Source organism: Aspergillus pseudonomiae, assembly GCF_009193645.1.
Source record: "Aspergillus pseudonomiae strain CBS 119388 unplaced genomic scaffold BDV37scaffold_18, whole genome shotgun sequence".
Taxonomy (NCBI): domain Eukaryota; kingdom Fungi; phylum Ascomycota; class Eurotiomycetes; order Eurotiales; family Aspergillaceae; genus Aspergillus; species Aspergillus pseudonomiae.
In genome coordinates this window covers 225721-248569 of record NW_022476010.1, presented here as the reverse complement: position 1 = coordinate 248569, position 22849 = coordinate 225721, and the positions used below count along the sequence as shown (strand labels likewise).

The 22849-nt window shown below is 48.4% G+C and overlaps 6 protein-coding genes and 1 non-coding gene across 7 annotated transcripts; 3 read left to right on the top strand and 4 right to left on the bottom strand.

Annotated features, from left to right (window-relative positions):
- Positions 1-890: 890 nt before the first annotated feature.
- On the top strand, positions 891-1370 carry BDV37DRAFT_281117 (nuclear transport factor 2 family protein; the record flags this gene model as incomplete). The annotated part of the gene is made up of 1 exon (XM_032086751.1): positions 891-1370. The coding sequence occupies one exon, from the start codon at positions 891-893 to the stop codon at positions 1368-1370; it is 480 nt and encodes a 159-aa protein (XP_031943524.1).
- Positions 1371-3268: 1898 nt separating this feature from the next.
- On the top strand, positions 3269-7287 carry BDV37DRAFT_281116 (HET domain-containing protein; the record flags this gene model as incomplete). Its single annotated transcript, XM_032086750.1, has 5 exons — positions 3269-3726; positions 3780-4144; positions 4208-4812; positions 4873-5169; positions 5341-7287. 5 exons carry the CDS (start codon positions 3269-3271, stop codon positions 7285-7287), a joined length of 3672 nt encoding a protein of 1223 aa, XP_031943523.1.
- Positions 7288-8677: 1390 nt separating this feature from the next.
- BDV37DRAFT_281115 (glycosyl hydrolases family 31-domain-containing protein) lies at positions 8678-11726 on the top strand (the record flags this gene model as incomplete). The annotated part of the gene is made up of 4 exons (XM_032086749.1): positions 8678-10607; positions 10669-10804; positions 10867-11000; positions 11065-11726. 4 exons carry the CDS (start codon positions 8678-8680, stop codon positions 11724-11726), a joined length of 2862 nt encoding a protein of 953 aa, XP_031943522.1.
- Positions 11727-12183: 457 nt separating this feature from the next.
- Positions 12184-13677, bottom strand: BDV37DRAFT_292415 (flavin-containing monooxygenase; the record flags this gene model as incomplete). The annotated part of the gene is made up of 1 exon (XM_032089176.1): positions 12184-13677. One exon carries the CDS (start codon positions 13675-13677, stop codon positions 12184-12186), a length of 1494 nt encoding a protein of 497 aa, XP_031943521.1.
- Positions 13678-16569: 2892 nt separating this feature from the next.
- BDV37DRAFT_t73 lies at positions 16570-16658 on the bottom strand. Its single transcript has one exon. It is a non-coding gene; the product is annotated as a tRNA-Asp (tRNA).
- A 107-nt stretch (positions 16659-16765) lies between these two features.
- On the bottom strand, positions 16766-19330 carry BDV37DRAFT_292414 (putative MFS multidrug transporter; the record flags this gene model as incomplete). The annotated part of the gene is made up of 7 exons (XM_032089175.1): positions 16766-16822; positions 17506-18032; positions 18091-18138; positions 18230-18475; positions 18547-18676; positions 18739-19152; positions 19220-19330. The coding sequence occupies 7 exons, from the start codon at positions 19328-19330 to the stop codon at positions 16766-16768; spliced, it is 1533 nt and encodes a 510-aa protein (XP_031943520.1).
- A 774-nt stretch (positions 19331-20104) lies between these two features.
- Positions 20105-22419, bottom strand: BDV37DRAFT_281111 (fungal specific transcription factor domain-containing protein; the record flags this gene model as incomplete). Its single annotated transcript, XM_032086748.1, has 7 exons — positions 20105-20640; positions 20706-20987; positions 21050-21169; positions 21223-21803; positions 21878-21972; positions 22024-22297; positions 22361-22419. The coding sequence occupies 7 exons, from the start codon at positions 22417-22419 to the stop codon at positions 20105-20107; spliced, it is 1947 nt and encodes a 648-aa protein (XP_031943519.1).
- Positions 22420-22849: the final 430 nt, after the last annotated feature.

Here is a 22849-nt window from a genome sequence, read left to right as displayed (position 1 = left end):
CCACAGGCGTACCGGTCAGTACGTGGTGTCATATTAGAGTGTAAGTACACAAGGGTCAGAAAGCATTTGGCCCCCTATACCGCCTATACTACAGCGCACTAAATTATGGCTCCAGACAGTAGAGATTTTGTACCGATATCTTTAGTTTTATAATGCGCTATATATTCTGCTTTACTTCTATGCCTTAATTATTTTGATCGTGTTAAATATCCAGTCTAATCTAATCAATATTCTAAGGTAATAGTTACTGGCTACAATCTAAACTTAGTAACTAATAATATTCTTAAAAATAATCGTAATTCACCCATTAATTTCGTTAAACGAAGAGGCTTTTGGAGGCATACACACTGTCTCTTCGTTATAAAATGCATCTATACAAAGATGTTGAAACTTCTTTCCAACCTTCAACAGAACTAGCATTATCAGAAATAGAAGTGACTGGTCGTCATTCGCTTACGTTGAATTTGTGATTATCTACCATATGAACTACGTGAATAATACCTCAAGGCTTGGTGGTATTCTGTCGTCTCATTTTCCCTACGAACAGGGATTGACCTTTGGTATATGTTGTCGGTACGTAGCAGTGTATGGTCCTCAAGTGCTGTTGACATAGTCTGAGACGTTTTCAATCGAAGCAGTCAGTTAGCCAAGTATCCCCAGAGTTTGCCCCGGACTTCACTCAATGCAGTGGTCTAGATCCTTAGAGGCATTTCGACTAGACCACAGCTGTGTTTCGGTGATTTTGCCGGTGGAGGTCCCGACCCGTTGATCTACATCGGCATGTGGAGGCATGAATCTAACAAACACTTTTGTATAAGAAAGCGTATCCCATTTGTCAACCTCTAAAATCAGTCCTTCATGATTTACAAAGCTAATAAGTGTTCCTCAATATGTCTCTACTCCGTCTCTCCATACTCGCCAGCGCGTTTCTAGGTCTTGCAGGTGCCGCCTATCTACAAGGACATCATCCAACATCCACAAACGAGAACAACCAACACTCCCTGCAAGAGAACCGACAAGCTATCCTCGAGGACTTTTCTCACCTCTTCTACACCGAAAAGCAAGTCGCAGAAGCATTCAACAAATACGTGACTGAAAACTACACCCAACATAACCCGAACATCTTGGACGGAAGACAGGCTGCCATTGAAGCCTTGACTCCGTTATTCTCGACGGAGGGCATTGTCTTTGAAATCCACCAGCTTTTTGTGGGCGGTGACTACGGTCTTGTTCATGTCAAGTCTGTTACGCCAGGGCAGAATGATACGGCGGTCATGGATATGTATCGCTTCGACGGGTTGAAGATTGTGGAGCACTGGGATGTATTGCAGACCATGACTGCGGGAGTCAATCCTCATCCCTTCTTTTAGCTGCTAGTGGTTGGGGTGTTGCTGTCGGAGTTGGGCCTGGGTTTCCAGGTATCTTGAGTCTTCACGGTAACCTTGGTAAGTGGAGGATAGTGGGCACATTCATGATATATTACGTTCGAGCTAGATCAACCCAAAGAATAAGCACAAATTCCTGTGGAACCACTAATTCACTAGTCAAGATAACACTCCCCATGAACACGCATCTCTTAGATGTGTTATTATTCTATAGCTGCGGTGTAGTCAGCACTTTATAACCAAGTTGCCGCTCCGATACATTTAAATCGTCTACGGACAGCTCGGGCCCACGGACATATCATGCAGTCCATATACACCAACATTTTGGTAGGACTTGCGTATATGAAAATATATCCCGCCTTCACCACTCACTACCTACGAAATGTATTATTACCCAGCTATGCCAGTTCTATGGCAGTTCTCCTGCTCAGCTGAGACCTGTTGTGATAGGGCTAAGTTTATCATCTGCCCTTGCCATTCGATTGCCGCCAGTTAGTTCTTGTTGTATTTCATTTGCTCTCCTCCATTGATATATCTTCAATCAGGCCGCTATGAAATTGCTCGAGGCTTGCACTAAGATCAGGCTCCAACAGGTCGATGGCTGCATAGTCTTATTCGGTTTCATAGTGCTAACTGTTGGATCTTTTCTTTGCAGCAGGATTAGGTATGTTATGGAGTAATCCAGGCCAGCTATTTACCAGCACATTAACGATGCCAACTGAGTCTTGATAGCATACCTACTAACCTCACTTTGTGCAGATCAAGTAGAGCAACATTTATTCACAGGTGCTCGACAGCTCTAGTTATACTTTGATAGAACTGTCTGGAGTTTATATCTAGCCGAAAAAACCCAACTTATTCTGACTCCAGGATCTGGTCAAAGACTGCATGTACTTAGGTAAACATCGCAACATTGTATCTTCTTGCACTCTGTGGTTAGATATGGAGTTTCCAAGGGACGACACTTAGCGCCATCTGGCGTTTTGGTTGAGTGGGATTGAAGTATAGTATTTCAACTATTATATATATATTTTTTTGGGATATTATTAACTTAGATATGTGAAGTTTCCATATGAATAGGATGTTCAGAAAACTCTACATTGGGTTTGCAACCGTGAGTCCTGGCTCCAAAAGTCACAAATTCTCAATATAGCGCCATCCCCTTCGACACCTTCCTTGCTCGTTTCTACCCTCTACAATAATCACTTAGTCTCTCCCCCCAAATCTATCGAGCCAATCAATACTTAGATCAATCTCGACCTGCAGCCAGATGAAAACGAGAGGGTCAGGTTCTATCATTGACCAATTACGGTGCAGCACGTGTTGCATTAGCCCTGAATCCGCTGAGACTCCTACCAGCTGAGGTGCGATGAATACTCCGGATTGTAAGTGGGCAAGCATGGACCGGAATTTGGGAGAAAATTCAGGATTTCGTGAAAGAGAAAGCAAAATACGGGCATTCGATCTGGGTATATCTCAAGATGAATGGCTATTCTGCATTGAGTATAGTGCATGGAAAGAATCCGAAGTCCGTCGGACGACGCTCGTGTATGGCCGAGAAATACCACCATCACTTACTATTCAGGTTTAAAGGTTTTAGGGAGTACTATAATAGCTGAGTCTTTGTGTTTGAAAAGATGTAATAGGGAATCTGGGAGTGGAGGCGAGGCTGATACTCGGTTGTTTCGGAGGAGGGGCAAAAAAAAGCAAACATGAAACGAGAATACCAACATACAGCGGACTAACCCACAAGGCCAAAATGGCGGCGGCCCTCAGCGCTCGGGGCTCTTTTCTGGGAAGAGCTGACTTTTTAACGCATTTTCCCCCGACATTCCACCTGGCCTACGCCCTGATCTCGTGTGCTGGACACCTTCCGATGGGTCATGGGCGACGACGCTTTGGCCGCACTGATTAGTGAGGCCAAGCAAATATCTCAGGCCGACTCGCTCCAGCGTATCAGTGCGATTTTCCAGTGTATAGATCACCTTCTATCTCTGGAAGACTCCAAGTGTGGGTACGAAGCAGTTGGGGCCCTCCGCACCTTCCCAATCTTTCCGACGAGGAGAGGTGAAGCCCGACCAACGTTACAAACCTGCGAACGGCATGATGGTTGGTTTATTGCAGACCAGCCCCGCCTATTGGAGACTTTTCATGGACATCTGACCATGCTCGCGTTTGGTGCCGAGGATTTAGCACGCATGTCGAGATTGTTCCGCGCCTTGCTTATCGAGGATCGGTTGCTGTCCAAGGCAGCAATTTGCAGGCCGCGGCAGGGTCTGGCCTCCGTAGTGAAGGACGACTACAAAAGTCTGCTCTTGTCCAAAGCTGAATGCATATCCTGGTAGGGCACATCTTGCCTTGTTTATCTGTCGCTCCTCTCTTATCCTGACGTAGCCTGGCTCGAAATCACCTGTCTCAGCCGTCCGAGATATCCAAATTGCTTCGGGATATAGAAGTGCGAAGTGTTGATGAAGTGACTGTCGAATGGACCGTTCTTCATCCATCTGGGTACATTATCGACACACATGAGGACATTAAACTGGCTTTGATTGTCAGAGAGGAAAACAGCGTAAGACTTTACATACGCCATAGCGATGCAGATGCACAAAATCTGCCTTTCGAGCTCTGTGAACAGCTGTCACAATTGTGCGGGATCCCTTTTGAACACAGGAGCTTATTATGGGCAGCTTTACTGCTGAATGACATACAGCTCCTGCACGATGCTCTAGGTCGAGGAGGGATTTTTCGGGCCATGAGCTGTGAGTAGTAACTGTATCAAAATTCGGCAACCAAGGGTCTCCTGTTTACTAAGCCAGGGCTAGGTTTCAGTACCTATATGTATGCGGACCAGTTAAGTCGCAGGAACGACTCGTCGTCAAGAGAAGATGAGATTACACAGGTGACTCAATCAAACGCCATCCGTGATGATATCTCATTGATTAGCAAATCGTCTGAAGACTCAGAAATACCGACTGCAATGAACTGCAATCTGCCCTCTATGAGCAGATCCGAGGAACAAGTAACCGGCAGTAATAAAAAGGTAAGTTTCATAGAACAGTGGCAGCAGATATCCGTCTTTCCAGAGGCGGATGGCCACCGCACACAGGTGTCCTTTGCACAATGCGAATGGGTCCATCCATCTGAGACTGGGCATACGCAGTTGGATGATCGGGATAATATGAGTATCGCACAGTTGACAGATTTATATTATCAACATAGAGTACCCAGGTTTACACCACAACCTGACATTATCTTTTGCTCTACTGTGGAAGAATTGCCCGAGGTGGATTTTGAGGGAATTACTCAAGGTCAAAAAACGCTACCTGCACGCCTACAGATACTTGACCCTGGGGGGCAAACTGTCTTCATAGCACGTAATTCTAATAACCCAACTGACCATGAGCCGGCGTTTCTCGGAGAAGTATTTGTAAGATACTCTCACCACATATTGCTGTGAATGCTAGCTAAAGTGTCCTGAATATTTTAGGTCTCCGAGTTTCTACGGCACGTTCTTGGCAGCGCATATGATCCAGATATACATTGGACAAGCCCCTTGCGAACTCGCCTTGGCCATGCCCCTTTCACGGTGCAAGACAATTTTCCTATGTCGGGCTTTTATATTGATGCTCAAACTGGTCAAGCAATGACCGACTTCTTGAAAGCAAATTCAGTCAAAAGGGCGGCAGAATGGGCATACCTTCCCCCTGATTACCGTATTGATGTCCAGACCACAGTAGATGGTACATCTGCATCCTTTTCCTGGAGTGCGCTCGATCTGGACATGGTGGGTGATTCATGGCATCTCCCTGCAGCACTCCCCTCCTGCCTTTCGTTTCCAGGTTTTCCCTCTGCCAAATCCCCTTCGGAGCTGAAGGATGGAGGTTGACCTACGGCCCGTCCATTGGAAATCTTTACCCAGTTGGGTAGATATGTATGCTAACAGGCATGGCCACAGGCACGTAGATGGCGGGTGCGAGATTCGTCCGAGCAGCAGGACCGCATCTACATTCTCATACGAGTCTCCAATATCTATAACAATCCCAGCGTCCACATGTTCATGGATCCATGGGATATGATTAGTGAACAAGAGCTCCTGATAAGGACCCAATCAAACCTACTCGCGAATATACACGATGGCTCGCGTCGTGGGATAAAGCTCACTGACTTCCAAAGCAAGAAGCCACAGGAGCGTGATGGCACCGTATCCCGAAAGTCTAGACCCTTTGTGTCGGCAATACCACATCTGTACATCCAGAGCCCATTGGATGAAGCAGCAAAAGAGATAAGACTTCTTTATCTTCTGCCAGGAAGAGGGGATGAAGACCTCACAGGGGAATTGATACACTCAGCTATAGCAGGCCGGCCCGAGTATGACGCTATTTCTTATACCTGGGGAAGTGCTATTCAGCCATTCAAGCTGCACACCCCGGAAGGGTATATTCCTATCACAACATCTTTATATCTGGCTTTGATGCGAATGCGTAAGTGCCAAGAGCCAAGAATGCTCTGGGTAGATGCGATTTGCATCAACCAGAATGATAATGTTGAGAAAGCCTCTCAAATATCCATGATGCCGGACATTTTTAGATGGGCCACGTGCGTATACGCGTGGATTGGCGAGGATGAAGATGGTAGTCTTGAGGTTCTCAAGACCATAAACGAAATTGCAAAGCAATCGTTGGAACTCACTATGCCACCTCGCAGTGGAGACGACCTAATCCCACCCATAGTGCGCACATTCTGGAATAACCTATGCAAGCTGCTTGAACGCAAATGGTTCCGGCGAATATGGGTTGTGCAGGAAATAGTTCTAGCGAGAGACGTTATCGTCTGGTGTGGTGATCAGTGTGTTCCGTGGGGTCATTTCTGTGATATAGTCTCACGGCTTTTTCAACATGCTGAGCAATACAGCTCAGACCTACTCATTTCTCGAGGGAGTAGAGCAGGCTCTGTCCTGCGTCTCGATAAGCTCCGGAAGGACTGCTGGGTGAGTGGAGAATTTGAAGCAAAATATCAACTACTATCGCTATTTGAGCACTTCCAGTTGAACGAGGCGACCCAGAGACGAGATAAATTGTTTGCACTACTAAACCTAGCCAGCGATAACTGTGAGGAACTCCGTCCAGATTACACAGCTCCACTGGAAGATATTATCTGGCGATACGCATGCACATTCGTCAAGAATGGTCATATGATGGAACTACTGTACAGAAGTGGGCGGTCTTCGGATCACACATTTCCATCCTGGGTTCCAGATTGGACATCAGCACCTTACCCCAGGACTCTATCGAAATGGAAATGCAAACGCAAGCCACATAGATTCACTGCGGCCTCCAAGTTTCATGTCTCTGGCGAGCTAGGTCCTGGAAAGCTCCTATGCCTCCGGGGATACCTAGTTGATCGTGTATCACGCGTAGGCACGCGCCCATCGTACACAAGTTCGTTTCCCGCCTATCGTCAAGAGATTTCTGCAATGGTCGATGAATTTCTACCAAACCTTACTCCACAGCAGACTACGGCTATTAAGCAGAGACTGCCCATTGGTGACTTCGACATGGACTCTGAAGAGGCTCATGTTTTATCTGAAAGGATAGATTATTTGAATGACATATGGGCGGCGGAGTCCCAAGCATACAACGCCATCGCCTCTAGATTCGCAGATATCTTCTCGCCTGCCGTTGCATGCGGCACGGATATGCAGAAAGTGGGCATTGTCCCAGCAAACACTCATGAGGGCGATCGAATTGCTCTCTTCCATGGTAGTAGGGTTCCTTTTATAATTCGTGAAACGGACCCGCTAGATGGCCACTACCGTGTGATAGGGGAATGTTACATTGATGGCCTGATGCATGGAGAATATATGGATTTATCTGGACCGTGGCGGGACATCAAGCTGGTCTAATAACATGTCCCTGTTTACTATCATTACCTTTGAGCTACGAGGGGGGAGACCATAATCGTGAATTAGCTCTACTTAATACTGTTCCCAAGTATTTGACTTGGGTAATATATTCCCACAATAGCCTCCATCCTGGTGAAGTATCAGGCAGTGCTTCTCAACATATATAATATATATAATATAACTATATACCAATGATTGCGCTTGAACCATTGGCTATGCAAGGGTGCTATCAGCGATTTTTGTGGCACTATTGACTTCCTTCTATCTACGTGCGCGGATAAATGGTCTTACCACTGCCAGGCCTAGCCCTAATTATGACCGCATATCAGCACCATGGTGATTGGAGTGCCGTGCATCAACTCTAATTACCTGTTCCTGCAGCAGATCATATTAATTAGTCCAGTCACGATTGTTACCATCCACCCTGTGAAATCTTTCTCCAGCGTTGACATTGGCGAGGGGTATTGAATGTTGGTCAGTTGGGGACGGATGACCTCTCCTCGGATCCAGAATTCTTAGTCCACCAGACGGTAACCATCAGAAGAGCTCTTGAATGCTATTCCGAAAAGTGATGAGCCAATTGTCATGCCATGGTCTAACATGCCATCCACCTCAGCACAGCCAGGTTGTCTGTGGGGAATAGAGCGTCCGTTGCGGGGCCCCACTGGCGTATCAGCTTCGTAAATGTGAAGCCTTTCGTGGGTTACCCATGTAGAATACAGCTTGCTCGGTATTCTCAGTTCCAGGCTTCGCCCGGACCGCGATGCCGACAACGTTGAAATATCCCGATGTGGTAATCGTGCCACCATACTGTCGGTAATGAGGATGCGCCACAGTACTCCGGGAGTAAAGAGTGCGCACCGAATGTGGAGCAGGCCCGGGGAAAGCTCAGCGCTCAATGGTCCGTCTGAATCGTTTAACTAATATAGCGTCCTTCGCCTGCAGCACCGACCAACCAGAGAGCTAGGGAAGACCCAGGACGGATATTTACCGGGGGCGCTAGACAAGGGACGCAACGATCGTCGCGGAGTTTGTGGAGTGCCAACTGACTGGGTTGCAGTCTCTCGGGCTTTTGCCGGAGAACCAGACCAAGCATTGTTGTTTTTGCCGATGAGCTTCCACGGCTCCGGGTCGCTTCGTTCTTTTCTTCCGGCCGTGAGAGCTCTACCTGCCCATACTGGAAAGCTCTCGGACGCGCCCGGAAAATTTGCCAAGGGCCGTGGTGGATCCAGCAGTGGGCACAGGCCCGGGGGGAAGAGCTGGAGAAGTGATCTTGCATCATTTTCCCCTTCCCCAAGAGCCAAGACCGGGCCTTGGCAAAGGGACCAGTGAAGCTATATAAGGCCAGCAGCAGGCCATCTCTTCTCTCTTCCTCAAGGCTTCATTCACCATGTATCTCAAGAAGCTGCTCACTTCGGCTGCGGCCCTGAGCGCCTCCGTCTTTGCCCAGAGCAAGGAAGGAGTGGAGGATCTTGATGGCCCCGGAAACGATCTATACGTGAAGGACCTTTCTGGGTGTCCGGGATACAAAGCCACGAAGCACTGGCAGACTCGCTCTGGCTTTTATGCGGATTTGACTCTCGCGGGCCCGGCATGCAATGTCTTTGGGACTGATCTCCCGGACTTGAAGCTGGAAGTCGAGTATCAGACCAGCGACCGCCTCCACGTCAAGATCTTGGATACCAACAACACTGTCTACCAAGTTCCAGACAGTGTCTTCCCGCGCCCCGGGTTCGGCGAATGGTGTTCCCCGAAGGACAGCAAGCTCAAGTTCGACTTCCAAGCCGACCCCTTCTCGTTTACCGTGTCTCGGACCGATACCGGTGAAGTCCTCTTTGATACTACTGGCAACAAGCTGGTGTTCGAGAGCCAATATGTTTACCTCAAGACACACCTTCCCCAGCACCCGCATCTGTACGGACTGGGCGAGCACAGTGACTCCTTCATGCTGAACACGACCAACTACACCAGGACCATCTACACCCGTGATGCCTATGGAACGCCCCAGGGAGAGAACCTGTACGGCGCTCATCCGATTTACTTTGACCATAGGCAGACTGGGACCCACGGAGTATTCTTGCTCAACTCCAACGGTATGGATATCTTCATCAACAACACCGACACCCAGTACCTTGAGTACAACATCATCGGTGGTGTTCTTGATTTCTATTTCATTGCTGGGCCCACCCCGCGCGATGTGGCTATCCAGTACGCGGAAATCACTCAGCTTCCGTTGATGACTCCTTATTGGGGACTGGGTTACCACCAGTGCAGATACGGCTACCAGGATGTCTACGAGGTTGCTGCTGTTGTCGCCAACTACTCCACCAACAACATTCCTCTCGAAACGATCTGGACTGATATCGACTACATGGACCGCCGGCGCATCTTCACAATTGACCCCGAACGGTTCCCGGCCCATCTGTACAAAGACCTTGTGGACACTATCCACGCGAGGGACCAGCATTATATTGTCATGGTTGATCCCGCTGTGTACTACAAGGAGTCTAACCCGGCACTCGATGCAGGTCTCAAATACGACACCTTCATGAAGGACGTCAATGGCACCAACTTGCAGGGTGTCGTTTGGGCCGGTCCTAGTTACTTCCCGGACTGGTTCCACCCTGAGTCTCAGCAGTACTGGACCGAGCAATTCCTGGAGTTCTTCGACGGAACCAATGGCCCGGACATTGATGCGTTGTGGATCGACATGAACGAGCCCGCAAACTTCTACAACCGCCCGTACCCCGGCAACAACACCACTCCAGAGAAGTTCGCTGAAGTGGATGGCGACCCTCCCGAGGCGCCACCTGTCAGAGACGGCCCAGATGCCCCAATCCCTGGATTCCCGGCCAGCCTTCAGCCAAACTGGGTGAGCAGCGATGCGACTGAGAAGCGCGACACTACTGCTGTTGTCCAACGTCAACACACTCGGTCCCGTGGCCGCCGTAACCTCGGTGCTGGTCACTGGCGGTCCCACAAGGGCCACCATGACAAGAAGGCTGGCTGGCAGCATGGCAGACAGACCGGTTCTGGCTGTGGCCCCAACGATTGCAAGGGTCTCCCCAACCGCGAGTTTATCAGGCCACCATACATGATCCAGAACGGCGCCGGTCCCACACTTGCCGACAGCACTGCCGACACGGACGTGGTGCAGAGCGGTGGATACGTCCAATACGATACCCACAACCTTTACGGTGCTATGATGTCCTCGCACTCCCATAATGCCATGCGCGCCAGACGTCCCGATGACCGCGCTTTGGTGATTACCAGAAGCACTTTTGCTGGCTCCGGAAAGGATGTTTCCCACTGGCTTGGAGGTAAGACCATCCCCACATTAACAACAGTGACAACAAAAGCAGCCAGCTAACTCATCTGCAGACAATGTATCCGGATGGCCCTGGTACCGCCAATCCATCAGTCAGATCCTGCAGTTCGCGTCTCTGTACCAAATCCCTGTTGTGGGTCCCGATGTTTGCGGCTTCGGCGGTAATGTCACGGAAACCCTCTGTGCCAGGTAAGGCTTGAATCTCGCACTCTTTAGATGACGGAAAGTACAGGACTAATACAAAGCATTAGATGGGCAACTCTCGGTTCCTTCTACACATTCTTCCGCAACCACGCCGAGATCTTCGCGAACCCGCAAGAATTCTACCGCTGGCCCACCGTAGCTCAAGCCGCCCGCAATGGAATCGCCATCAGATACCAGCTCCGTAAGCTATCCACCCAGCAAACTCCCTTCCAACGATGAGAATAAGTTTCCTAACAATCCTTCAGTTGACTACATCTACACGGCCATCTACAAGCAGAACCAAACCGGCACACCCACCCTCAACCCCCTGTTCTTCAACTACCCCAACGACGCAAACACCTACCCCATCGACCTCCAGTTCTTCTACGGTGACGGTATCCTCGTGTCCCCCGTCACAGAGGAGAACAGCACCAGCGTCACCTTCTACCTCCCAGACGACATCTTCTACGAATGGGGCACCGGCAAGCCCGTCCGCGGACAGGGCGAATACGTCTCCCTCGACAACATCGACTTCACCGACATCACCGTCCACTACAAGGGCGGTATCGTCTACCCCCAGCGTGTCGAGAGCGCAAACACCACCACCGCGCTCCGCCAGAAGGGCTTCAACATCGTTGTCGCGCCGGGCTTGGATGGCCGCGCCGAGGGCTCCCTATACCTTGATGACGGCGAGTCGGTTGTCCAGGATACCGTGTCAGAGATTGACTTCGTCTACGCGGATGGCAAGCTTAGTCTGTCGGGCTCGTTTGAGTATGATGCTGGGGTCAACATTGAGGTTATCACTGTTCTGGGTGTCGAGGCCAAGCCAGAGGGTGAGGACGATGTGGAGTATGATGCGGAGAACAAGAAGCTGGTGCGGCATGTTGATGTGCCTTTGACGGGCGAGACTGAGATTACGATTTTGTGATTTGCATGATCGTTGATGAGATAGCTTTTTAGCATATATCATACTACGCATATATATACGAATGTACATGTTTTTAAAGTGAAACCTTTCCTTTATTGTACGGTCTGACCCAATTGCGTTTATATGCGTAGAGTAGCTGGAGGATGCTCAGCTAGCTTGAGCTTAACTGCCTACAGTACAACTGAGTGGATGAGTCCTGTTCTCTGCATACTATACTTGTCGGTACAAAGGCTATTATTTTAGCCGCAGTAGCTTCATTCATACTGCCTATCGTAGAGTCTGTCTACGACTCTGCCACATGATACATATCACTGGCATACAACTCAAATAGTTTCCATCTACCACCGCTATATGTGTCGGTGTCCATGCGCGTACAAGTCTAGTAAGTTAGTGAGAGCACCAAAGACATCCAATAGAAGGCGTATAACTCTATGGTTCCCAAACAACATGGAGTTATCTATTTCTCCTTCACAGGTTCACTCACGCCATTCATACCATTCCGATAACCTCGTGAAAACTCCATGCACGTATCAAAGGATCCATACCGATCATCAAAATAGTCCAATATGTAATTTGTCCGAGGCTGCCATGGTGGCTTCTCGCCCGCGCTGGGTACTTTACTCTCACCCCTGAGCATATAGCTGGCATTCAAGTTCCAAAGCTGAGTCGGCTGGCCTGGCGAGCCATGCAGGCGAGGAGCAGCCGCCCGAATGCCTTCCGTCTCCATATACTTTATCAGCCGCTGGATCAGTAGAAAGGATGCATCTGCTCCAAGCGTCCATGACGCATCTGTCAGATGCCCCAGGATGAAAAAGCAGTTAGGGATATCCTGCAGCATCATGCCTTTCCACATGACCTTCTTGGCAATATCGCACGGCTTTCTATCTAGTTCGAACTGTGCTCCACCCCCGATTTGTAACCGAAGGCCTGTCGCAGTGACAATGATATCTGCATCGACGGAGTTGCCGTTGTCGAGAACAACACTACTCTCAGTGACTGTACTGATATTCGCTGTCTCGATGTTGGTTTTGCCAGTGCGCAAACTTCGGAAGAAATCCCCATCAGGGCAAGCGAGCAGACGCTGATCCCAAGGGTCATAGTTGGGTTCAAAATGGGGCGACAGTGGAATATGGTCGGGCAGCTGATTTCCTGCCAGCCTCAGCAAAATATATTTTGCGAGCCGGGGAAAGTTTCGACAGAAGTAATAGCTCGCGAGCATGACCGCCATGAACCTATAGCGCTTGAACATGTGCGATACCGTAGCAGGCAATAGTCGGGTCAACCATGTATCTCCACCGTCAGGGACAGGCACAATGTAGCTCGGGCTTCGCTGGATCATGGTTACTGCCGATGCTGTCTCAGCAAGCTTGGGGATCAGTGATATTGCGGTAGATCCGCTGCCGATAACAGCGATCTTCTTTCCGGCATAATCGAGTTCTTCGGGCCAGAACTGCGGGTGTACGACCACTCCTTTATAGTGGCTCAAACCTGGTACTTCTGCGGGGAGTGGCCGCTGGTAATCGAAGTATCCTGTCGCGAAGATGGCGAATTTTGCGGTGAAACGGGGCTCTTGATCTTTGTGCATAGCTGTTAAACTCCATTGGCTTTTGTAGGAATCCCAACTCAGCTCTTTAAGCCGATGGTTGAAATAAATGCAAGGGTCGATGTTATATGTCTTCGCAGTGCTGTTGATATATTCCCGAATGGAAGTACCATCCAGCATAATCGTGTCGGTGTGATATGGCTTCCATGGGAATCCAAACGTGTGGATGTCAGTGTCGAGTCGGACTCCAGGGTACCGGAACAGGTCCCAGGTACCGCCCACAACGTCTCGAGCTTCCAGAATGGCATATGAGTAGTTGGGCAGCATGGTCTGGATGCGATAGGCCGTGTTGATACCAGCCACGCCGGCCCCGATGATGATTATATCATAATCTCTTGCGGGTTCCATATTGACTGTCTGTGAGTGTATGAGTTCATGAATGAGAGCATACCACGCCTCAAGTACTGCTACTTATTTTAAAGGATCTTTGCCATTGTAATAGTTGCAAGCGATAATCGATTTTCGGCTATTAGAAAACCGGACAATATGGTTCCACCCGTGCGTATGTGGCGCTCAGCTCTCTTCTTTTGAACCCGAATCTACAGGATTGCGGGTGATCCACAAAGCATATAACTTGCCTAACAAGGAATAATACATTCTATGGTGGTTTCAATATGTACTTGTTTTCCTATTTACATTATCCTGGATTGTATGGGTCAAGGGGTCTGGGAACTTTAATCGTACATTCTTATAAGCGCGAAGCATATGCTTTACTAAGGGAGAAGCCCTATATAGCTCCACTACTTTTGATTGGTCTTACTAATTCTCTCCCTGTATCCTATCTTGAAACTACAATCAAGGTTAGCATAGGTTTATTTTCCTCGTTATCTGTGGAAGTCATATTCCGATCGTTTTTAAACCTGGTCCAATCCTTGCAATGAACAACGGACTAGCCTTGGAGTCCGGAGTGGCCGAGGATATTGAATAGAGCTTAAACAAGGTATGAATCCAGGGGATGTCGCAAGGGGAGCAACTCAAGGAGGTTGGGAACTTGAAAGTATCCCGACAAAAACCGCGAATTTGGACATCTGGAAACTCGAGCAGAGACTTGTCCATCGATCTGGAGAATTTACCATGATTGAAAATCGCAACGTTAGATACTCGATTTGCAAATGCAGACATTCAAGGACGATCTTTTATATCTACAATGAGGTCGATTACGTATTGATTTGGTTTTGCATACTTTATACTATTCAACTGCTAGAGGATTGTGGTTCTCAAAGAAAAGTCATCATTCACAAGATACCAAGGTATTGGAGCATAGGTTGCAAAAAGTCTCCAAGTTCGAGCCATCAAGGCAGCGTACGTGGAAAGGCCACGAAATGATCAAAGGAATTATCCCATGTAAGAGCTCCCCGAGCTGTAGCAGGGTGTCGGGCGACACCAATGACTACATCCACATCGGTTGCTGTACGTCTCCCGATACTAAATCGTAACCCGGTGTCAGCGAATTCAAAATTTATATCGACTATAGATCTCGCGTACATGTATCGATATCTGCCTCTCATACTGCGGCGAAAATCTGCGTTTCCATTGTCGTAATTTGCACTGGCCTCCAGAAGATCCACGTAGCCCGCCCTGACAGCATCAAGTAGTTCTCTCTCCTCGGGGGTGTAGCCTTCATTGAATGGTTTCACATCGGCTAGAGCTTTTGGCTATTAGCAAAGGACGACAAACACCTAAGGATGGATGTGGTTATTGCAACTTACCATCCGGAACAAAACTAGGGTTTCTTGCTTTTCTCTCCCGATAGGTTGCGACATACATCAAAGCAACACTCTTATCACTTTCACGAAAGTAATCAAGCCTTATGTCGTCAGCCATGATTGGATTTGTGGAAGATTGACAATAAGTCTTCAGGTAGTTATTCAGAGAGGTATAAAATCGTATGTTGATAATCAAACAGAAGCAGTGAGAATCAACGATATTTATGCCCAAGCCGTGCTAGAGAAGGCGTCTTTTTTTGTCCATGTTTCCCCAAGGCTCAGCTGAGTGCCGTCCTCCTTCAGCTGAAGTTTCTCGTTGATCATACAGCTAGTTGTTCCGCCTCAGAGGGGATGAGGAGATCGACCTACCAGGCCAAATCAACCAGTGAGGTATATACAAGTTCGGCTAAGCTGCACAATGACCGATTTGTCTCCGGCTAGCGGCCAGCTCGCTGCACAGCAGACCCACATCAAATCGGATATCAGAGGAGTTGAACTGAAGGCTTGGCCGAGCTGAAGCCGCGGGGTAGATCTTCCCAAAAAAAAAAAGGAATCCTCAAAGATATTGTTGATACTACCACACTCCACTTCTGGACGTGTCAGCTATCCAACGTAGGCTTCTGCGGTCGTTAGTCCCCACTGGTTATCATCCAGAAGGTGACACTTGTACAAACAGGCACGCGATTCGAGGGGGAGTAAGCACCCATCCACGACCATCCAGTGACCAGTTCTGCAACTCGATGAATATGGTACAGTCACAGACGGCGCTAGGAGATGTGGACGATACCTCAATTCGACTTGTGTTTTTATTGACCCAGTAAGTTATTATCATATATATTATACATGAGATAGGTTTCATCTGTTGGGCATACTCACAATACCTTGACCGATATTTACTCTTGAGCTTGAATGCAGACACCGGTCTCTTGCGCCCTTCATTGTTCTCCTGAGAAAGCATTGTTAAGACTTCTCAATATGCAACACGAGCGATTCAAACGAATTCAAATCACAATGGATTAAATAAAAACATGGTGGATGGTGAACTAGTTGTTGTACACTGCATTGTCTATATTCTCTAGGAATAAAACGAAAAGAACCCTAATCTTAGGGCCCTGCGGCAACCCAAGTGGGTCTGCCTACCAGCTTCTATTATATGAACCCTCTCTTGCACTCAATTTCAGTCTCAAGTCTCTACACAAGAAGTAATTGAGTTCGAGATTGCCTACATCGTTTTGTAGTATATAGAAGACTACTTACTATGGTATCCAAAACGCTTCTGCTAGTGCACTGTAGTGTAAAGCTATCCGCATAACAACTATATATTTCGTATTGAACTGGTGCTTCACGCGGGTTCCAAGAAATTTCTTGCAACGGCTCACTAAAATGACGGAATCCATACATGTCGTTGTAATATGTTGATTAACAATACCTTGAGATATTGAGTAAAGTGGATTTCGATGCGTTTGTAGCATCAAGTCATGAGAAAAAAGAGAGTTGGCGTGGGGGAACAATAAATGGAAGAGCAAAAAAAGATCTCCCCGACTGGGAGTCGAACCCAGGTCTCCCGCGCTTGTTCTCGTATGAGATGACAAGCGGAAATCATGACCGTTAGACCATCGAGGAATTGATGTAAAATATTCGCTTATTTGACTTTATAGTCTAGAATACCTGCACATCTATGAATGTCACGACCCCTTCATAGCCCTAACTCCATACCGAGTACAACATTCTCATTCTGGGATTATAGACCTACAAACCATGTCTAAACACAAAGGTAGTCTATCATTCTCAACGTGTTGGAAGCATTGACGGCAGTTATACAATACCATATTCGTCCACAAATACCGATCCCGTCAGTCGTGATCGTCTTCGTATCGTCCTCTTTTTCCACGCTTTTTGCATATCTTATATTGACGGTTTTAAAAGCATTCCCGATAAAACTCGACATCACATATGCTTGATCAACTACCCCTAGACCCACCTCCATTTACCTCCTCGAACCAAAAAACTACCAAATTATACGATCCTCTTCGTTATATACACCTCCGTCTCAACTGCAGCCCACAGATCATCCAAGATAACAGGAACAATTTCGTAGGCTCTATCCTAGTGACATCCCCTCCACCAACTGGGAGACGCAGAATCCTAATGTCCAGTGTTCTACAGTTGCTGGGGCCTCTTCTCTCGCAACGGCCTAAAAAAAGAAGCTTACCCTCCTCGGTTTCCTTATAAGGGCTCTTGATACATAGTCCTCAAGTTTCCTAAAGCCATTTCATTCAATACCCATATTAGAAATTAAGCACTATCTACGACAACAAGTATCAACTTTTAATTAAAAAAAAATAAAATTAGAAACGCCACTCAGCAATGCAAACCCAGAACCCTAGAAATGCAAATTCATGCCATCATGTCATCAACAACAACATCAATCCAAGCCCATACACTAAACACCCTCCACGGTCCTCTCCACCCTCTCCTTCAAAGAATCCTCCTCCATCAACCGCTGACAAAACGGACTCCTCTTCCGAATCCACGGCCCTGCATAAAGTAATGCGAACGGAATCGGAATGCACGCCAGACTAGCAAACCCCAGGACCGAGGTAGCCCACCCGACACCCAGAGTCGAATACAACGGGTCCGCAGCAAGCGGGAACAGCGCACCCACGATACTCCGCATAATGACCGATGCGGCGAGGGCGCTGGCGGAGTAGATCTTGTATGCGTCTGTGACGTAGGTAAGCAGCGAGATGAAGATCATTTGGTAGCCGACGCCGAAGAGTACGCCGGAGAGCACCGGTGCGATCCAGTGGATGTTGCGGTTTGCGGTCCAACCGAGCCAGAATAGGCTGATTGTGAGGCAGGGTCCGGCGATGCAGGATACGGGGAGCCGGTGCAGTTCGGGGCTGGTCGTCCAGGACTTTCCGGCTGTTTTGGCTTTCTCGTAGATGGTATCGTAGTATAGCGAGATTAGGCCAGAGGAGGCGGCGCCGATGCCGACTTTTTGGGTCCGGGTTAGCTTGGGGTGGTATAGGGGAGTGGTTTGGGGGTTACTTACTGGGGATGTAGGTGAGGGATGTGGTTTGGACGTCGAAGTTGTAGGTGCCTATGGTATCGAGTGAGTGTGTGCTTATTATACATTCGTAGACTTTTGTTGGATAGGGTTAGTAGGAGAGAATCGGGCTGGACAACCATACCTTCAAAGATTATGGGATACGCCTGGAAATAGAAGAAGACCAGACTATACGCGAGAGATATATAGAGGGCCGTGAACAGAATGATGGGCTCAAAGAGAAGCATAGTGATCGGACGCGTGATGATCTGGGTAGTGCTGTATCGGAAGCCTCCATTTTGTAGCTCTTGCCGAGACAGATAAGAATTGCACCCCGACTCCGTTCTTAGTCTGGTAGCCTGGCGTTTCAAGATGACCGGTGCAAAGGTTTCTGCAGTTAACTGTGTCAGCGTTTACCCAGTATGATGGTGAACGGGTGTCATCAGAACTGAATGTTCATACCTGACATAAACATAAGGCCTATCCAGGAAATACCGGCAAAGATTAGGTCAATGCGAAAGGTCCATCGCCAGCCGTACTGGACTGAACAGCCAGAGATTATCGGCCCAACAATTGGACCGAAGCTTGCGGCCTGCCATCTATGTTAGAAAGCGACATTGGAGAACGGATAAGCCTTCTACTTGTTTGACGTACCGACATATAGAAGGCCATCACCCGTCCCCGGCTCCGTAGGTCCGAAAACATATCCGCGTATACTCCACCGATTACAGTCTGCGGCGCAGCACCCATAGTGCCACAGATGGCTCGAAAGACTAGGAGTGAGGGCCAATTCGGTGCCAAAGCACAGGCGAGAGTTGCCAGGACAAAGACAGTAAAGGACCAAGTGAGGACCGGCTTCCGACCAATAGTCTCACTCATTGGGCTAAAAGCTAGAGGACCTACAACATACCCGATAAGAAATATGGCTGTTGGTAAGACCTTCTGTCCGTCACCGTGCTGGTGAAAATCTTCCATGATAGCAGGAACCGCATTGCTGGGTAGAGAGGATGATACGCCGCTGTTGAGAACCACAAACAGCGCTATGAGAACATTGTACACCTTTTTATTCTAAATAAGAGGCGCTTGTTAGTCCTATTGGTACTTTCCCTGCACATTCTAAACACAAAATACATACAAAGTTCCAATTGTTCGGGTTCGCCGACGACCCCTCTTTGAATTCAACAAGTATCTCATGGTCCGACAACTCAACCAGCTTGTAATGCTCGTCTGATCTATTGCTGCTCATCTTGGAAATTTTAGAAGGGCCAGCCTCCACTTCGTCATCTCTCCCTATTATGTGTCGTGTTAGGGCTGGGAGAAAAAACCACGTCCTGGAAGATCAAACGTACCTGAATTCCCGACAATAGAAGTTTGAACAATCACTGATTGCTCTGTACCCTTTGTCATTTTGTATGATATAAGAAAGTATCAGAGACCAGGTACACGTAATGGAGAATGCCAGTCAAGTTTGCTATGTTAATCCATTCCAACGCATTCGGAAGTCGGAGACCCAAGGCTATATAAGTGAACATCTTTGGCGCTTAGGCTTACCGGACGGAATAAGAAACACACTGAAAATTGACTCATAGAGGCTAGACCATGAGACTAGACCAGTGTGCGATATCTCACAAAGCCATCAGGTTTTTTATGAATAATCATGTACCAATGAACGGCGTCTATACTTCAGCATCGGGACCGGGGCCGGGTCGGGACCGGTGGATAGTAACGCGGCGCCGACCAGGACCGGCGACGTCCGCCTCCGTTGTGAAGTCTCATGCGCTTCTACCCTTTGGGATTCTTCTTGTTGGATCTAGTGTGTGTTGATCGTCAGGCGCAACGACATAGTGGATTCCTGCCCAACAACATGATTTGCTCTACCAGCTCTAGTTCTAAAGCTTCAGTCCACCGGCCCATACCGAAAAACTCAGATACTTCCAGAACAGAAATTTACCTTGACACTCCCAATGGTATTCGTAGAAGACTAGTCAATTCAACTCTCGTACAGAAAAGCAGGCAAGCATCATTGTGGCAAAGAAGGCATCACTGGCAAGAAGTCAAATAGATCATTTTGGCCCTCCTCAAAAAGCCCAAATGAATCCGCAATGGGGTTCGACATGGTCCAGTTGGGCGCTTCCATAGTAGCAGCAAATCTGGAAAGAGGCGGTCTAGATATCGCAGCTTTGTCGTTACTTGGCATCGATACCGCACTTGTGTCCTTATCACTTGGGAAGGCCGCGCCGGGTCTGTAGCTGGTATCTTCCAGTGGAGCCAGTCCTGTTGGAGGGATGGCAACCTCGGGGGCATCAGGGCGTCCAATTAGAGGTTCCTGCACGTCCCCATGCTCGGGCATATTGGGTGCATCTGCACTGTCATGACTTCGTGGGCGCTGACTCACGATCAAAGCGCGGGCGTAGTTCACAAAGAGGGAGACTGTGCGGTGAATGTCCGGATACGGCGGTTGTTTAAGAAATTCGCAGATATGGTGTACTCGTTCCAGCAGTAAATCCTGATCAATGAGCGTTGGGCGCCACCGTGCGATGCGCAATGCAAAGGTTGCTGATTTGTCAGACTCGCCATTCAACACCTGTGCTCTGGAATCATAGCGGGTGATGACAACTTACTGACAAAAGCGATCGACAGCGCTGGGTACGTCGGGGCCCATTGTAATTGACAGCGGTAGGCCGGCTCTGTGATGATGAATGCTATTAGGTCCATGATCGTGGTCACAAGGGACTGCCATAGGTTTAGAACGCGCTGGTCCATAGTTTCAGAATCAGAGGCAGAAGCAGCCGACTGTAGTTTCTGAATACGTGTCAGCGAAGCGCAGAGAACGAATATCCTAGCATAATTGAGCATAAGTTTTAGACTGCTGCGCTGAAAGGCTCCTGCATGAAATCCATTATCTTTACGCAGAATGGGGTCAGAATGATTTTTTTGAGGTCCTGTGTAGAGAATGGGAGCATACTGTTGTGAATATCGTCCCACGTAGTCCACCAGTTCTGCAACCGTGCCATGATAGCTGGCAGTTCAGTTGAGACGATGTCGTCGATGGTCGCTGAGTTCTCAATGATGACCCGGGACTGGCCTGCAGCCAGGTCAGTTTGTAGAACAAAAAGGTCAACTAGAATGCCGCCAAACCTCGAAGTTGATGAAGCTCAATAATGCAGACCGTGCGCATATCGCATGGTAGTGAGAGAGGATACTCAAGGAATTTGCGCAACTTCATAATATCCACCTCCGCAATGCGTGATTTACGCCCAGTGCCCGATGCTACGTCCAATTCCAGAGTGAAGCTAATCAACCAGGTCCTTGTCTGCCATACCAACTGACGATCTGCCATAGAGGCGGTTAGGGAGCTCCGGGGAACGTTCTCTTGAGACAGCAACGTATCCAATGACTTTTCTAGGCCGGAGTCCAGAGCTGTCCGGAGGATGAGCGCTGTAGAAAACCATGTCTTCTCAGAGTATGCCGCCAGTAGGATCATTCCTTGCACCGCCTCAAGCTTCGTAGGTCGTTCGAAGAAGCCATCCTCGGCCAGTCGCTGCGCTTCATCTTGGAGCACCCGTTGCAAATGTGTGTCGCTGCGCAAGTCTGTCACAGCGCGACTGGCAAGATAGATGATGACTGTGAAACAAAATACAGACCGTGACCGGATGGAGTCAAAGGTGTCTCGAATTGGGTCGAACAACGGCAGAAAATTCTTGCTTCCACCCATGAACCTGCGAGAAGAAGTTGAGTATCACTCTACACTTCTAGCCAAGCACTAGTCCGACCTCGTACAGAGTAGACGTACCGTTCATACATAACTCGAGCTCGCTCCTCAGTCACGATGCCTCGCGTTACTATGTCGCCTTTCGTGTCACCGTTGGCTGGATTATCCATAAATATCTACCTAGCTTAGTCGTGTCATGACACCTTTTGCAAACTATTCAGACTTACGTTGTTGGACCCTAACAGGTTAACTGACATGGAATGCATTGCTCCAACCGGGGCAATCATATCATTGGGGCTTAATTGTTGAGATTCCGGTCCATTTTGATCAGCAGTCTGAGACGCTCGTAGGTCTTCTAAAGCCGAAGGCCCCGGCAAGGAGTCTATTGAGGCATCGTGAAAGGCAGTATCCCTTGCTGAGACCGGCGAATATTCTCGCTCTCTTGATTCGGGCGTGTTCAGACCACTGCCATGACCCCATGGGGAAGTGACCCCATGTCCTCTATACGATTATATAAGCTGAGGACCGATCAAAAGGAGAACAACCAATTGTGGAGGCGCATACCGTGTTGATGGGGTTCCGGTCTTCTTCCGACGCTCGCTGCGTCGTCTCCCGTCCTCCATCGGATCCAAAATACAATCTCGACCAGCCGAACGGCAGCGGAAACAGGGAACTTGGGTCCGTGCATCACAGCGCATCTTCTGCTTTCTACACCATCGGCAGGCTTTGAAAAAGCGGACCGGAACATTTCCTGACCTGAATATTATCTCCGGGGCTCTTTCACTCATGTTCGGCTTTGGAGGGTCCTGTTGATAGTCAGCGTTGGTATACAGAACAATTTAGGGCGGGTTCGAGTCTTGGCATAGTATTATGTTCAAAAATTGCCTCATACATACTTTAATCAACTACGTAGTGTTCTGGAGTCTCTTGGTCGTTCATTATTCAGCTGGATCTCAAATGGATGTCATCAGTCTTCCCACCTGGTACATCGGCTCCGGTCACGTTATCTACTCCGGAGCTAGTCCATATTCAGATACATAACCAGCAAGCTAG